At 36.8% G+C, this 16,736-nt stretch overlaps 1 protein-coding gene across 2 annotated transcripts in view; it reads left to right on the top strand.

Annotated features, from left to right (window-relative positions):
- The window catches only part of Agxt (Alanine-glyoxylate aminotransferase), a 33,392-nt gene extending 17,551 nt beyond the window's left edge, over positions 1–15,841 (top strand). For both annotated transcript variants that reach the window (XM_034976420.2, XM_069503433.1), the window contains 4 exons: positions 12,638–12,793; positions 13,460–13,552; positions 14,942–15,190; positions 15,513–15,841. In XM_034976420.2, the coding sequence (XP_034832311.1) occupies positions 12,638–12,793; positions 13,460–13,552; positions 14,942–15,190; positions 15,513–15,666 (652 nt within the window). In that variant the 3' untranslated portion in view covers positions 15,667–15,841. The remainder of the gene's footprint in view (positions 1–12,637; positions 12,794–13,459; positions 13,553–14,941; positions 15,191–15,512) is intronic.
- Positions 15,842–16,736: the final 895 nt, after the last annotated feature.

Below are 16,736 nucleotides of genomic sequence, written 5' to 3'. Positions count from 1 at the left end.
TGTTTAGATTACTTGACCTAGTTCGTTGCAGCACGAGGCATCTCATGTGAGTACGCAAGGGGTGGCGTGCCACTTTAGGGTAATTACCCGCATTTCATAACATGCAAACTCTTGCAATATCCTTTAAGTACAATAATTTTATAGAATTAATTAATAATTTATACCCAATTAAAATTTTAGCCCGAGAACCCATAGATCACTTTGAAGTCTTCTTGAAAGTGACTTTTCGATAAAGGAAAATCACGTTTGCATGTACCTATGGGGAAAAATCCGAAAACCGTGAACTTGTGGTTACCGGTTACATCACAAAAAATATGTGTTCATAAATAAATAATTCGTATATACACTTTTATAGTAAGATTAATATACCAATTTGGGTATCATATGTGCTTATCTGTACTGGTATTTATCTGTACATTCTAAAACAGATTTTTATTTATTTGTATGCAAAAGAAATGTCAAATACCCGAGTACGGAACCCTCGTTGCGCGAGTCTGACCCGCACGTGCCCGATTTTTAAATAAATAAAATTAAATGATCCGGCTGGCAGGTCTAGTTACCGTCATACACGGTAACGCAGAACTGTAAAAACCAAATCCTCATTTCCTATGAACTCTCTCAGTACAGGATAGGTGCATTATTTGCTTTATTAAACACAAGCTTATCTGCAATTTTAATTGGATATAATACTAACGTAACAGCCACACAAAAACATGAATGTCACTGAAACATAAAAGATTGTTGTACAGTAACTAGACTTCTTGTTAGTAAAAAGTGTCACGCTTCTGTTGATTTAAGACTAGTGGAGTCAAGAACGCTAGCGTGATAAGCGGTATTGTTTGTTAGGCGACTTTTGTTTCTTGATTGCGATAAAAAGCAATCAAACAAAAATGTTAGCTTCTTTTAGCAAATAAAAATTCTAACCAGTGGAATCTCCCGTTTTTTCTTGTTAACCAAAATGATAAATTTAAAATAAAAATTAAGAAAGACGACTGCCCTGCCTTGTTTTTATTTTTTTTTCAAAAAAATTATAGCCCATGTCACTCAAGATGATGTACCTATAAGGATTCTAACGATAACTCATCCAAATCTGTTCAGGCATTTAGAAGTAAAAATAAATAAATAAAATAGGCTTTATTTCTAGTACGTGAATAATAAAGTTTGTACATTACAACAAATTTTATAATTTCCATTAGTAAATAGGCTACTTGACTTTTTTTTTAAGTTGGTCTTAAATGGTTAATATTTGTCCTATTATATCAAAAAAATTAACACTATATTTTTTTGCGCCCTAATAACCGTAAAACTTTAATTTAAAAATATATTTTTCTTAGACAGGTGAAAACACTGGTCGGCCATGTTTGGCCGATAGATTATCTGTGCTCTGACGTCATGCATTTGTAAACAACAGCATAACCTCCCAAAGTTTAATAAACATGACTTCTATACTAGTTTACATGAAAAATATAGTAATTATCGTTATTGTATCATCCGAGAAAGTAAAAAACGCATCGATAAAGACCACAGGAAAGTTGTGGATTAGAGTGCCCAGTGAAATAAATATACGTAACACGCAAAGACTTGCTTAAAGGGATCCTATATTATGACTAACGACTTCAACCCAAATTTATTTTTGCAAAGATCACTTTGTTGTAAGTCTTACTTAATAACTTATTCAATTTATAAAGAGAAAACGATATTTTTTTACGTTTACTATTGTAAGGGTGGTAAATTGGGCGGAATAGAAATATACCCGGATACGGAATAATCTACCACCTTACAAAGATTAGAGGAAAAAAAAATAATTTTACTTACTTGATCTATCTACCTAGTAAAGAATAGAAGCTAGCCGTCGACTCCCTTGTAATGTATATGAGGTGTTATAAATGAAATTTGCTAGATGTTAGGCAAAATTGTTTTTAATGTAACTTTTACCGGGGTCGCTTAATACATAGTGATGGCTAATAATGCTTAGTTATTCTAGCTTAATGCCAAGACTTAATTTAGATACATTAGAATGCCTTAGGTAGATAGTACATAAAATCTATGTTTTAAATTTAAGATGCCATTGGCATGGAATAGACAATGACACAGTAAAATTCATAAAATTGTTTCAAAATAAAAGCTCAGTAGTAAAGACAGGGTTCTTACTGTACACATACACTAAGAAGGTTCACTAAACTGTTCCAGGATACAAACATTTGCTTACTTGTAGGTGCGAAGACTGCAATGTAGCTGGACGGCATCGGCCAAGATCCAAAACTCAATTTAACTTGATTCTTCACAACCGAAATGTTTCCTTACAAAGATTTTCACCAAGTCTTATCCATAGAAATTAAGTTGCCAACGTGAATGTGCAAAAGAAATAAATACGGAAAACGAAAGCAAAAAAAAACGGAAAACCGAAAACTAAAAACGGAAACGCAAACGGAAACCCTGCAACAAAGAAAAAACAAGATTATAATTTGTGCTGTGTGAAAATTTCGACACGTGGAATTTTCCCGATCAAACACAACTCACCTATTGAACTCCTGGCCACCAATGGTTTTCAGGAGTCCACCCACAACCCATTATCCTCATTTATTTGGGAAGGTAAAATAACTGGAACTGAAAGGGAAATCATGAAATTAGGATTTTCTCTAACCAAACCGCCATTTTGTCGAATCCACATTACTTGATTTTTCACTCACCATAATTGATGAAACATTGAAATACGTTAGGATGACTAAATTTATAACAATTGTATTTTCCCAGGCGAAGCCATGGGCGAAAAAGAGTGAGATTTTCCTGGAACGAAAAAATTCGTCTTCACATGTTGACTCCAGAAAAATTCTAAATCTCACCAATCGGTGTTGCCAGACGCAACCCGAGTGTGGCCGCTCTCATTTAGTTTGATCATGAAGCCAATTCATTTTTGAATATTTGCGGAACCTAAGGATATATTATAAGAACCGTTTTGTTAATGACTTAACAATAAACAAATGATATTATGGTTTTATTTAATTATTTTGTTTTATTTTTACGACAATTGACAACGAAGCAAACGCCATCTATTGTGGCTCGAATGAACTCTGAACATCGACCCACGCGTAGTTCTGCACCTTGATGCTAGGTGGCACCAACATACTTTGAACAAAATTGATTTTTATTAAAAGCGAAACGCTAGTTAGTAGTTCAAAATTTACAACGTCACAATACTTCCCCTCCTACGAAAAGGTTCAACAGGTTGAACCACGCTGCCCTCAGCGTCATCCAACAACTACTAACAATTTGCCTGAAACAAACAAAAAAAACACAGAAGTTACGCGTGAACGCACATCTACTACTAACAAGGAAAATTGTCTAACAAAATAAATATACTGAAAACAGTGTAAGGTTTTATACATTATACTTAACTACACAACCCTAACTTCTAAAAAGAATATATACAAAAAAACTTCATGGTGTCTAAGACACTTGAGTGGAAACATCTTGGCATCATTCTTCAGCTGACTGATAGAATGCGTCTAGGCCTACGGTGGTTCACTCTTTTAAACTACCATCGTAATATTTGTTACTCAACAAATACGGAAAATCTGGTTGTGAACGGGTCCATCTGATATGGCAACCGTTCTCTATCCCATTCGGAAAAATAAAACCGAATCAAAATCGGAATATGAGAAAAAAAAAACGAAATAACTCTCCTAGAAAATAGATCTCGGAACAGAATCGGAAAAATAACAGAAATGATCCATTATCTAGAAGGAAAACGAAAACAAAACACAAAACCCCCCCCTTTTCGTTATCCCCAAAGTACGATATTTGCATTTTTACTTTCTCTACCGGTTGGTCTACCACAAGCATTCCAATCATCACATATTCATCCCTACATACATCCACTACATTCCTCCTCAACTGAACCATGGTAATGTAACTGTTAACTCAGAACATCACTACACTCATTCAAATTCCTAATTGAATATTGATAACTTAAATATTCAAACAGTTTAGACCAAACTAAGTAATGGCAAATATCTACTTCTTAATATCCTTAATATGCCAAGTGCCTATTGGGTGGTTGTCAGCTACTCTAACTAGTTCATAAACCAAAGGTGACAAAACCTTGACAACCCTGCACTTTTCATACTTAGGTGCCAGCTTAGCTGTGAAAAAATTTGTAGCGTCGCTTTGTGGATAGGTCTTTTTCCACACTATATCCCCAACAGAATAGCTTGCAGACCTACGCCTTAAGTTGTAATGCGTTGCATACTCTGCATGAGCCTGAAACAAATTTCTCCTAACCTGACCAAATATGTCCTCCAAATTTCCAAACTTTCCTGCGTATTCCTCCCTTGGAATTCCGGCCTCGTACTCCTTATCCGTGTCCTTATAGAAGGAACCATTTAAAACCGGTTCTCTAGCGTGGACAAGGAAGAACGGGGAGAATCCAGTGGATTCATTAACCGCACTGTTTATGGCGAACTGGACCTTGTACAGGTTTTCGTCCCAGGACCTGTGGTTATCTTTCACAAAAGCGGCTACAGCAGTCATAACAACCTTATTGTACCTCTCAACAAGGTTAACTTGCGGAGTGTACAGTGGTGTGTAGTGTAATTTCGGAATATTATAACGCTTAATGAGATTACGGAATTCAGATCCTGTAAATTGGGACCCATTGTCCACAATCACAGTCTCTGGAACACTATGGTTCAAAAATACAAAATTCTCTAGCGCTTTAACAACAGCGGCACCTGTGGCACGCCGTAACGGAAACAACATTGTATATTTCGAAAAACAACACGTCACCACAAAAAGAAATGTAAATCCTGATTTAGACCTAGGCAAAGGTCCGACTAAATCAGCCGAAATGACCTGAAAAGGTCTCTCGCAGACTTTAGGCTTCCCTAGCAGACCTGGAGTGGCCGATGTCGTGTGTTTATACGCAGAGCAAGTATCACAATTCTTAACGTACTCAACCACGTCCTTATACATACCACGCCAAAAATATCTGAGGGATAATCTGCGATGAGTTTTGAACACACCAGCACGACAGCAGAGGTTAATGGACCAGTTATTTAATCAAAATTTTTGTAGTGATATTGAAAATGGAATAGTATTTTGTTATATAGATGATATTGTTATTTGTTCATAAGATCTTCCCTGTTCGGGCGCCATTTGTAAGGGTGGTAAATTGGGCGGAATAGAAATATACCCGGATACGGAATAATCTACCACCTTACAAAGATTAGAGGAAAAAAAAATAATTTTACTTACTTGATCTATCTACCTAGTAAAGAATAGAAGCTAGCCGTCGACTCCCTTGTAATGTATATGAGGTGTTATAAATGAAATTTGCTAGATGTTAGGCAAAATTGTTTTTAATGTAACTTTTACCGGGGTCGCTTAATACATAGTGATGGCTAATAATGCTTAGTTATTCTAGCTTAATGCCAAGACTTAATTTAGATACATTAGAATGCCTTAGGTAGATAGTACATAAAATCTATGTTTTAAATTTAAGATGCCATTGGCATGGAATAGACAATGACACAGTAAAATTCATAAAATTGTTTCAAAATAAAAGCTCAGTAGTAAAGACAGGGTTCTTACTGTACACATACACTAAGAAGGTTCACTAAACTGTTCCAGGATACAAACATTTGCTTACTTGTAGGTGCGAAGACTGCAATGTAGCTGGACGGCATCGGCCAAGATCCAAAACTCAATTTAACTTGATTCTTCACAACCGAAATGTTTCCTTACAAAGATTTTCACCAAGTCTTATCCATAGAAATTAAGTTGCCAACGTGAATGTGCAAAAGAAATAAATACGGAAAACGAAAGCAAAAAAAAACGGAAAACCGAAAACTAAAAACGGAAACGCAAACGGAAACCCTGCAACAAAGAAAAAACAAGATTATAATTTGTGCTGTGTGAAAATTTCGACACGTGGAATTTTCCCGATCAAACACAACTCACCTATTGAACTCCTGGCCACCAATGGTTTTCAGGAGTCCACCCACAACCCATTATCCTCATTTATTTGGGAAGGTAAAATAACTGGAACTGAAAGGGAAATCATGAAATTAGGATTTTCTCTAACCAAACCGCCATTTTGTCGAATCCACATTACTTGATTTTTCACTCACCATAATTGATGAAACATTGAAATACGTTAGGATGACTAAATTTATAACAATTGTATTTTCCCAGGCGAAGCCATGGGCGAAAAAGAGTGAGATTTTCCTGGAACGAAAAAATTCGTCTTCACATGTTGACTCCAGAAAAATTCTAAATCTCACCAATCGGTGTTGCCAGACGCAACCCGAGTGTGGCCGCTCTCATTTAGTTTGATCATGAAGCCAATTCATTTTTGAATATTTGCGGAACCTAAGGATATATTATAAGAACCGTTTTGTTAATGACTTAACAATAAACAAATGATATTATGGTTTTATTTAATTATTTTGTTTTATTTTTACGACAATTGACAACGAAGCAAACGCCATCTATTGTGGCTCGAATGAACTCTGAACATCGACCCACGCGTAGTTCTGCACCTTGATGCTAGGTGGCACCAACATACTTTGAACAAAATTGATTTTTATTAAAAGCGAAACGCTAGTTAGTAGTTCAAAATTTACAACGTCACACTATGAGTTTTTAGAAATATATAAAAACTAGCTTATGCACGTGACTTCGCCCGCGTGGACTTCATAAATTTCAAACCTCCATTTAACCCACTCAGGGGTGGAATTTCAAAAAATCCTTTCCTAGTGGATACCTTCTCTTTACCTACAAAGAACACACCCACCAAATTTCATGTATCTAGGACCAGCTGTTTAGGCTGTGCGTTGATATATAAGTTAGTCAGGACTCAAAATTTTATATATATGGATACTACGTTAGTCCCCGCGTGACATAGGGATGACATTTCTTTGTTTACATATTTAATGACGTCACATCATGGCTGACAGCGTTTTCTGCGTTTCAAATAAAAATAAAAACTGTATTTTTTTAAATTGGATTTATATATCCATCCTGCGTTTTTAATAATTGTTATTGATATATTTCGTTGTCTTAAGCAAAATACTATAATAAATAATCATTTATTGGACGAAATTAGATATGAGTCAAGTAGCCTATAATAATAATCATATAGTAATCATTCATGTTTTATATTTTATAGTGTAGTTGTGTAGTGTATCCTTTTTTTCTTTACTCTTCTTTGATGAAGATCTCTATTAAATTATAAAACATAAATTACAAGTTGGAATTAATCAAAATACAATTAAAATTATCATAAACAAGATTAAAAATTAATTACTGTAGTTACTAGTACTGTAATTGTTAGATAGAAGTTATAGTGGAATAAAGAAACTTACATACATGAACCGTGAAAACATTGGGTGCATACAGGGTACACTCCTTTTTTTGGGCAGTCGTGTAAAAATGGTGCGTTTAAAACCCTTTGTCCGTCCGTCTGCCCGTCATTCATAGTTGCTTATTTTAGTAACTTCAAAAGATATTGGCTTGAGTCCAATAATTAATCTATGGCTTGAATTTTAAATAATAATGCTTGCGTAGGATTATAGCCTGAATCCTTCTCATTCTCAGATAAGACCCGTTCTCAGTAGTGGGGCAAGGGTCTCTCAGTCGCATCCGATATCCGGGATCCTGAGATCTCAGTCGCATCTGATATCCGGGATCCTGAGACGTCTTATACTTGACGCGGACGGTACCGCTGGGTTTTTAGTGGGTATGCTGGGTTAAAAAAACGGCGAGTGAGTCCCACATACCCGCCTTTGTGCGGCATGCCTAATAGCATTTTTACCAGCGAGAAAAAAGGGGATTTGGTTGAGGATGATGATGATTTCATAAACTCAGCAGCTATCGCATATACCGGGCGTAACCAGAACGCTAGCAAAAACTTAGCGTTATTGGGGCCGATTCCCTTGTACAGAATCTCTAAACTTAACTAAATTAACAGGTCTAAATCTAGTGCTATCCTTTTCTCCAGGCAAAATTATGAAAGGGATAGCAATAGATTTAGACGTGCCATTTTAGTTTAGTTTAGAGATTGTGTACAACGGAATTAGCCACATTGTTATACTACCTAAACACAATCCAATACCAATAACCATTTGCCTCGTTTTGTAGTTTTAGTGATTTAGTATTTTTCAAACCCGCAATACATAGCGTGCGAAACTCGGGTCAATGCCCCACCTATGAAGCGGCATTGACTCCGAGTGGCCTATTTACGCAATTTTCTTTGACCTCTAGCGTTAGTCAGATCTTTTATTTGCAATGTACCTATCATGAAAATTTACAAAATATAGAAATATTTTTTGTGGTGTCTGTGATTATCAGTACTTTCACCTGTCTTCGTTTTTGCCAGCGTTCTGGTTCACCCTGTAGGTTTCATATAACAACCGAAGGATTAGGTATGTGACGCTAACACCACAATATGAGCAAACATTAACACCTCAGGGTGAATTTCAGCATTTTGCAACACGCGAGCTTATCGCGATATCAACATGGCTCTCCAAAATGTTTATTTTTGATCTACACCGTCCATTAGTTAAGCAAACACTGGCTTATCCTCCACTTTAATTGGACGTTTATCATATAAAAGGCGACACACGAATAATAAAATAAAAGTAACTATCAAAAAATATAAAACTTCATAAAACTTTCATTCCCCGAAAGTGACAAGAGCTTTTGTTAGTGAAAAAAGTGTCAAGAGCAGTATGATTTAAGGCTAGTGGCACGAACGCTGGCGTGACAAGTTTCAGTATTGTTTGTTTGGCGTCTTTTGTTTCTTTGTTGCGAAGAGTAAATTAAAATAAAAGCATTTTTTTTTCATAGACGAGTCTACTCTTGTGATCTCAGCTTAGTCTCTAATTTAATTAAAACACAAAAGAAAACTTAAAGAAAAACCTTTTAAAGATTTTCCGGAAAGCCAATTTAATGGCGGAATCCCACATAATTAATGTTCCATGAATACATTTAGAAAACTTCGTTTTAGCAATTCTGAGCATTGATAACCTAGTGTTATCCTAGTGTCGGCCTCCTGTTTGGGGTTCGAAGGTTCGATCCCGGGCACGCACCCCTAACTTGTCGGAGTTACTTGAGTTTTAAGAAAGCAAATATCCCTGGATTTAATGTTGAAGGAAAATATCGTGAGTAACCTGCATGCCTGAGTTCTCCTGGATAATGTTCTTAAAGGTGTGTGAAGTCTGTCAATCCGTACTTGGCCAGCGTGGTGGACTATGGCCAAACTCCTCATTCTGAGAGGAGACACTTTATGCTCAGTAGTGAGCCGGCAATGCATTGATGTTGGTGATGATAAATGCATAACTGCGAAAGTGTGTGACTGTCTGATGCGTTTTCACGGCCCGTCTGTTCAACCGATTTTCACGACATTTGGTACAGAGATGACTTGTATCCGGGAACGAATATATATATAATATATAATATATTATGCTACGTTTTGTACGGGAAAATCATTGAGCTCCCACGGTATTTTTGAAAAATCGGACCAGTGCGAGTCGGACTCGCAAACGATTTACGTTTAAACTTTCATGGCATCCATTTTTAAATTATTATTGTTTGTTGTAATAGCACAATAGAAGTACACATTCTGTAAAAATTTCAACTCTCTATCTCTTAGAGCTAGCGCACCACGGTAAATTTCTGTACATTTTTCCCGCAAAATCTGTGAACTATAAAACTACATAGAAGCGCGCGCACTGCGGAATTCCGCATCGGATTTTAATAGAGTTTAATTGAAATTTACGGATTTTAAAACGCACCGCAACTCGCCGCGCCGCAGTGCGCGCTCCCTCTTACGGTTCACGTGACATAGGTATACCTACACCCCGCTGCAAACTTGCTTCCCGGAGACGGATATTAGGCTACGCCGCTACGGGCTATGGGTTTGGGCTGGGCGTTAATGAGTCAATCAGTGAATCAGGGCTTTTCTTCCCATTAGTGAGATAATAGTACCTACTACTTACTACTTACCTACCTACCTAGGACCTTGGTTTACTCGTAGCGAACTTTTTCAGTAGGTACCTACAAAGGGTATTCGAGTTAATCATGTAAATAAGAAATAAAATAAGCACGTGCTTCATAAACTAAATTATGACCGAGAATTTTCAAGTGTAAACTCGACGTTAACTGAATAAAGCTGAAACTCAGCTGAAAACTATTTTATTCAAGTGGGAAAATACGGAAGACTGAACAATATAATTACGTCTACCATCCTTTTCTTCGTTTTTTTTTCACGTCTAAGAAAGGCCTCCAACGTTAAAAGTAGTTTTAATTAGGTACACCTATATTCGAGTTATGTGCGTTTTAAGTAATTAAATATCACTTGCTTCAACGGTGAAAGAAAACATCGTGAGGAAACCTGCATGCCTGAGAGTTCTCCATAATGTTCTCAAAGGTGTGTGAAGTCTACCAATCCGCACATGGCCAGCGTGGTAGACTATGGCCAAAACCCTTTTCACTCTGAGAGGAGACCTGTGCTCTGTAGTGAGCCGACAAAGGGTTGATCATGATGATGATAACACCTATATTTATAATAGGTACATCATTTTAAGAAAATCACTTTTAGATATGTATTAACATACGATAAAATCAAAAAGATCGATACAACAAAATTTGTTTAACGAAGTATTTCACGTAGACAACTAGTTGGCCTAAATGATGCCAAAGATTTTCGAGAACGCGCCTAACTGAAAGCTTGTTTTCAGCAGAAAAACTATTTAACTTGAAGCTAGAGCACGACAGATTTAACAAAGTAATTACATCGTCATCGTTACTCTTGTTCCTTAGTCCTACTTATAACTTAGCCGCACTCTGGATAAGTTGAATGTAAAAAAAAACATTTTTAAAAGTCAAAAATTTCTAAAGAAATAAAATACAAATAGTATTAAAAGCTTGAAAGGATAGAGGAAACAGAGCCTCAAAAGCTCAACGAGTAAAGGAGTGGACTGAAAACCGAAAGGTCGACGACGACGACGGTCGTACCTACTCCTAGCACAAGCTTGACGCTTAGTTGGAGAGGTAGGGGAGATATTAGTCAGAATTTAACATGGCTAATATTCTTTAAAAAAAACAATAAGCGAGCTGAAATTATATAAAATACTACCAGTTTTACCTACCCAAAAAGTGATTTAATAAAACAGAGACAGATTCTCAAGTAAAACTAAAATAAAAGGACACATCCGTTTCATAAGCATAATTACGTTAAGGAATCTTCAAACTGCGCTTTATTCTTGAGGTTGAGTTGAGGCTAAGTTTAGTAGAAAACCTATATTTTTGACTCGAGCAAGACACGGGAGACAGAATAATCTAATTAGATCTTCCATTTCTTTCAGGTGTATCTTGTTCTTTCCCACAGCTAAATCTCCTAATGCTGGAATGTTTCCAACTTAAAAATTAAAAAAAAGGAAAACTGACTGACTGACTGACTGATCTATCAACGCACAGCTCAAACTACCGGACGCATCAGGCTGAAACGAGATGGACAAAATTTGCCCCAGGCTGAACTATGCTTATCACAAACTTAATACCACGACAGCGAAACAACATGCGACTTTTTTCTCTGTACATTTTATTAAATGGCACATACATCTCTGTACATTCTGGGGCACGCGTCCATGCAATTTTTGTCCCTCTTCTTTGGCATGCAGATAGCTATTATGACGTAGACATTTAAATAAATCTATATATATAAAATTCAAAGTCCTGACTGACTGACTGACTGACTGACTGACATAGATATCAACGCACAGCCTAAGCCGCTGGTCCTAAAGACATGAAATTTGGAGGATCTATTCTTTGTACAGAGTAGGTATCCACTAAGAAAGGATTTTTCGAAATTCCACCCCTAAGTGGGTCAAATGGGGGATTGAAGTTTGTATGAAAGTCAGTCATTTTTCAAGTTATTTGCATGAAAATTGGTATTTGGGTTTTCGGTTACAAATGAAGAAATATGTGTTTCAGGATTTTTGGAAAATTTGCCCATAAGGGTGGTAAAATTGGGATGAAAGATTGTATGGGAAAGTTTTAATTATTGTTGATATTATAATTGACTTGAAATTTGGAAAGTAGGTTTTTTCTTGTGGTTAGGTGTCAGCTAAGAAACGACTATGACTAAACACCCCCCCCCCAAGGAGTGAAATGGGGGTTGGAAGGTTATATTATGTGTTATTCGGTGCTGTTCAGAGTGCGCATCCTGATGTTATAATGTTTGTTTCTGAAAAAAAATGCCATTTGTTTCCTGTAGGCCACGCGGGCGAAGCCGCGGGCAGAAGCTAGTAAATAAATAAAAATCTTTTTTATTCGTATAAACTTTTACAAGTACTTACGAATAGTCGGATGCATCTACCACTATCACCACCACACTCGCTACCACATTCGCTAAGAAGAAAGGATTTTTCAAATTCAATCCCTAAAGGGAGTTAGTAATTTGTGTAGTCCACACGGACGAAGTCGCGGGCATAAGCTAGTCCTCTCAAAAATATACAATTAACATACAGGTACGCTAAGACGAAGCAAATGGTATCATAAGTGTATTTTTTCAGTAGGTCAAAAACCAGTGTATGCCAAAGAAGATAATTATTTTGATATTGATACTCTTTTTCAGATATGGAGCACTTCTGATAGTAGACACGGTGGTGTCAATAGGCGGAGTGCCGTTTTTAATGGACGAATGGGGAGTAGACGCTGTGTACGCATCCACACAAAAAGTCCTAAGCGGACCCGCCGGTATATCCCCGGTTGCATTCAGCGAGAGGGCCGAGTAAGTTTTTTTTATGTGTTTATATATTCTTTGAGCCTTACTTTTAATTACAATTGAGTAGGTAGGTATATTCCGTTTGGGTCCGTTATGACCACTTCCCAATATGACAACTGGACCATAATATGCTTTACCATTTTTAGGGTTCTGTACCTCAAAAGGAAAAACGGAACCCTTACAGGATCACTTTATTGTCTGTCTGTCGGTCTGTCAAGAAACCTACAGGGTACTTCCCGTTGACCTAGAATCATGAAATTAGGCAGCTAGGTAGGTCTTATAGCAAACATTCGGGGAAAAATCTGAAAACCGTGAATTTGTGGAGACCCGTGCTCTGTAGTGAGCCGGCCATGGGTTGATCATAGCCCGTATGAGTGAACAACTACAATCAAAATATAATATTTGTACGATACTAGCCTAACCCCGTGATTTCATTCATCTACGTGGATTTATTTTTAAAATCCTGTTAGATGTCCTCTAATTTTCAAATATTTAGGTCCATCCGCTTAGTGCACAGGGCACTGTCTGTTAATCAGTCAGTCACGATACTGTTGAATATGTTTAGATGGAAGAACAAGATAGGCGTCCGATAGGTAGGTACTTATTTGGCGCGGACTATTATCTATTTATTAGGTTACTATCCTACTATCTAATGTTTTTTGCAACACTTAGAGAGAAAATAAACAACCGGAAGCACCAGCCACCATTTTACTTGGACATCAAACTTTTGGCGCAGCAATGGAACTGCTACGGGAACACACGAGCGTTAGTATTTTCTTATACAAAATCTCATCTACGTAATCTCATACAAATGTCTATCATTTGTATGAGATTACGTAGATGAGATTTTCGCAAGAGGCAAAAATCACAGTGGGCGCTAACCATTTTGAGTCGCTAACCAATCACAAACTAAACTATATTTTCCAATTAAATTTCGAGTGTTTTTAGCATTTGACAAGTAGATAGGTCTTATATAGCACAAGTAAATGAAAAATCCGTAAACCGTGAATATGTGGTTACATCAAAAAAAAAAATTAAAAGTAAAATTAGCATTTTCAATTTTCAAAGTAAGATTTCAAGTGGGGTTATCATATGAAAGGGCTTTTTTGTACATTCCAAAACAGATTTTTGTTTATTTTTAAGCATAATAATTTTTGATTTATCGTGCAAAATTTCGAAAAAATACTACGGTAGTACGGAGGCCTCGGTGCGCGAGTCTGACTCGCACTTGGCTGGTTTTGTTTTTGAAAACATTTTCGAAATGAATTTCGAATGTTTTTTTTTTCACATAACTCCGAAAAGTTAGAGGTGCGTGCCCGGGATCGAACCCCTGATCTCCGACAAAAGGCGAACGTCCTACTCCTAACCACTAGGCTATCACAGCTTCAAGCCAATCTTTTTAATCTGTAGTCGTTCATCTCACGCTAGAATGGTACCTCTTACTTATTTTAGTCAAATTTATAGTTCAAAAAAAATGCCTTAGAGCCATCCTAAGTATGGCACCATATGAGTCATGTAAGCCGGCCTTCATAAAGCTTAAAATATTGCCGCTCCCATGCCTGTACATTTTGGAAATCTCGAAATTCGTAAAAATGAATATGCACAATTTCACAGCCATGCGGGACACAAAGCAACTGCGTTCAATGAGAAATCCAGATAAACTAGTTTTTACAACACTACCAAAAACAACACTCTTCAACAAAAACTGTCACGCCATGGCAATAATTTTTTTTAATAAATTACCATCTGACATAAAAACACTCACAGCTAGACATTTTTCATTTAGCCTTAAAAAATGGTTGCAAGGGGAAATTTTTTACTCCTTAGAAGAATTTTTCCAACATGATAAAAAGCGTTTTTGACATTCTATTGTTGGACATTATTTAAAAAAAAAAAAAGCTTATTACAGTGCCTATATTCGCTTGGTTTTGACATTTTAGTTTAAGTTTAATTTTATGATTTGCCTGTATTTTATAAACAAATATTTAGTCACACTCAATAATCACAACTGTTAACTATATTTGTACGCCGCCATGGCTAATGTGCTGGACTGTTTCTTAGATTTAACATCTTATGTACCACATTATGCAAATAAAGAATTATTCTATTCTATTCTATTCTATTCATTTTTTCAAATCCTTTATTATTTTACAGATATCATCACACATTGTCTGCTCCTTTGTTATGGGCTCTGCGACAGTGTTTACAAGAAATATGCCAAAGAACCCTTCCAGTGTTCTGGAAGACCCATGCCGATGTCGTAGCGCATTTCCACAAGCGTCTGCAGCAAAATGGCTTTAAATTCCTGGTTCCGAAGCCTCAAGATCGCTTGGCGACTGTCACCACAGTAGTGTTACCGAAGGGCTATGATTATATAAAGTTTGTCAAATACATGAGAGAAAAGTAAGTATACTTCAATGACTATTGACCATGGCGCAACATTGTGGCTAATTCTAATGTAGGTACTTAACCACCTTTTAATTTTCTTAATTTTCGCAAGAAATAAATAGCAATATTTAGAACTGCCATTTTAGTTTAGTTTATAGACTTTGTACATAAAAGAATTAGCCACATTATGGCTATTGATAATGTATTTAGTATTCTAAATTGTAACTCCCTATTAAAAATATCGCAGTTTCGCGTTAAAAACGCTCGTCTCGTTTTTTTGTTCACGTTCAAAATCATTACGATCATCGAATGTAAAACTCGTATTTCTATTTTTCAGATACAATATTCTAATATTCGCCGGCCTAGGACCTACAGAGGGCAAAGCTCTACGTATCGGTATAATGGGAGTGAACGCGACTACGCAAGTAGCGGACGCCGTAGCAGACGGAATGGCTGCCACTTTAAGAGCACTCACTAAGTCGTTGCTGTGAAGCGTGTTATTTGGTGCCTTATAATAATTTTATTTAGTTTTGAAAAACTTATCTTACTTATTGTAACCACTTCGATCAATGTTATAATAAGTCTATGGAATTTATTTATGGAATACTTATACTTATTTTGTACACAATATAAGATAAAATAAAATATTTACCAAAGTGTAGAAAGTAGGTAGGTACTTATTTATTTATTAAGACTATTAAGCATGAATAGAATGGAATAGAAAAGAAATATTATTACTTAAATAAACTTTTACAAGTACTTTTAAATCGTCAAGTGCAGAATGCCTTTCCTACTACCGAGAAGAACCAGCAAGAAACTCGGCGGTTGCTCTTTTAAGGATTCGATTTACAATATTAGGTAATATTCCCAATTTGCCGGCCTTTCAGGAATCTGTTGGTCCGCCCTTTGAATAACCCCATGTTGTGATCTAATAGGAACACCGGCGAAGAGAGTAATTGATTCCACAGTTGGCATGTGCGTGGAATAAAGGATCTGGCACAACAGGTGGTCGAAGTGCACCAGACATCCAAATGGCGAGGGTGGAATTGTTTGCTATGCGGTGCGGTTGTAGAAAAAGAAGGTGGAATGAGATCAAACAACTCTTCAGAACACTCTCTATATAGAGGCGATAGAACACGCAAATTCTTTCCATTATCTACTGATATGCGTTTAGTCCGTGCGACAATACTTCAACAGGTAGAGGAACCGAAGACCTTTCGGTTTCAATTCGCGCCTGAAGTTACCTACTGCGATTTATCTGTCAAGAAATTCTCGGTCGTAGCACAGAGTCGGGAAATTGGCCATGTTAAGTACCCTGTGCATCTGAGAGCACGTAAAGCCGTTGGGCCTCCGCCTGAGAGCGAGGGAACAGAGTGTGCAAACATTTGTGAACTGTAGGTAATATCTCCAGCTTGATTTGCTGCCATGCCCGAAACACGATGCTTAGAATAGAATAGATCAGATCATTATAGTACGCGGCAGAAAGTAATGTACATCGGCCTTTACAATGTCATTTCGGCTTTGTAGAGCGTTTTCTCTGTCACTCATACCTAATGTGACG

Source organism: Maniola hyperantus, chromosome 15, assembly GCF_902806685.2.
Source record: "Maniola hyperantus chromosome 15, iAphHyp1.2, whole genome shotgun sequence".
NCBI classification, from domain to species: Eukaryota; Metazoa; Arthropoda; class Insecta; order Lepidoptera; family Nymphalidae; genus Maniola; species Maniola hyperantus.
The sequence above is the reverse complement of the archived record's forward strand: the minus strand, read 5'-3'. Positions and strand labels throughout refer to the sequence as shown.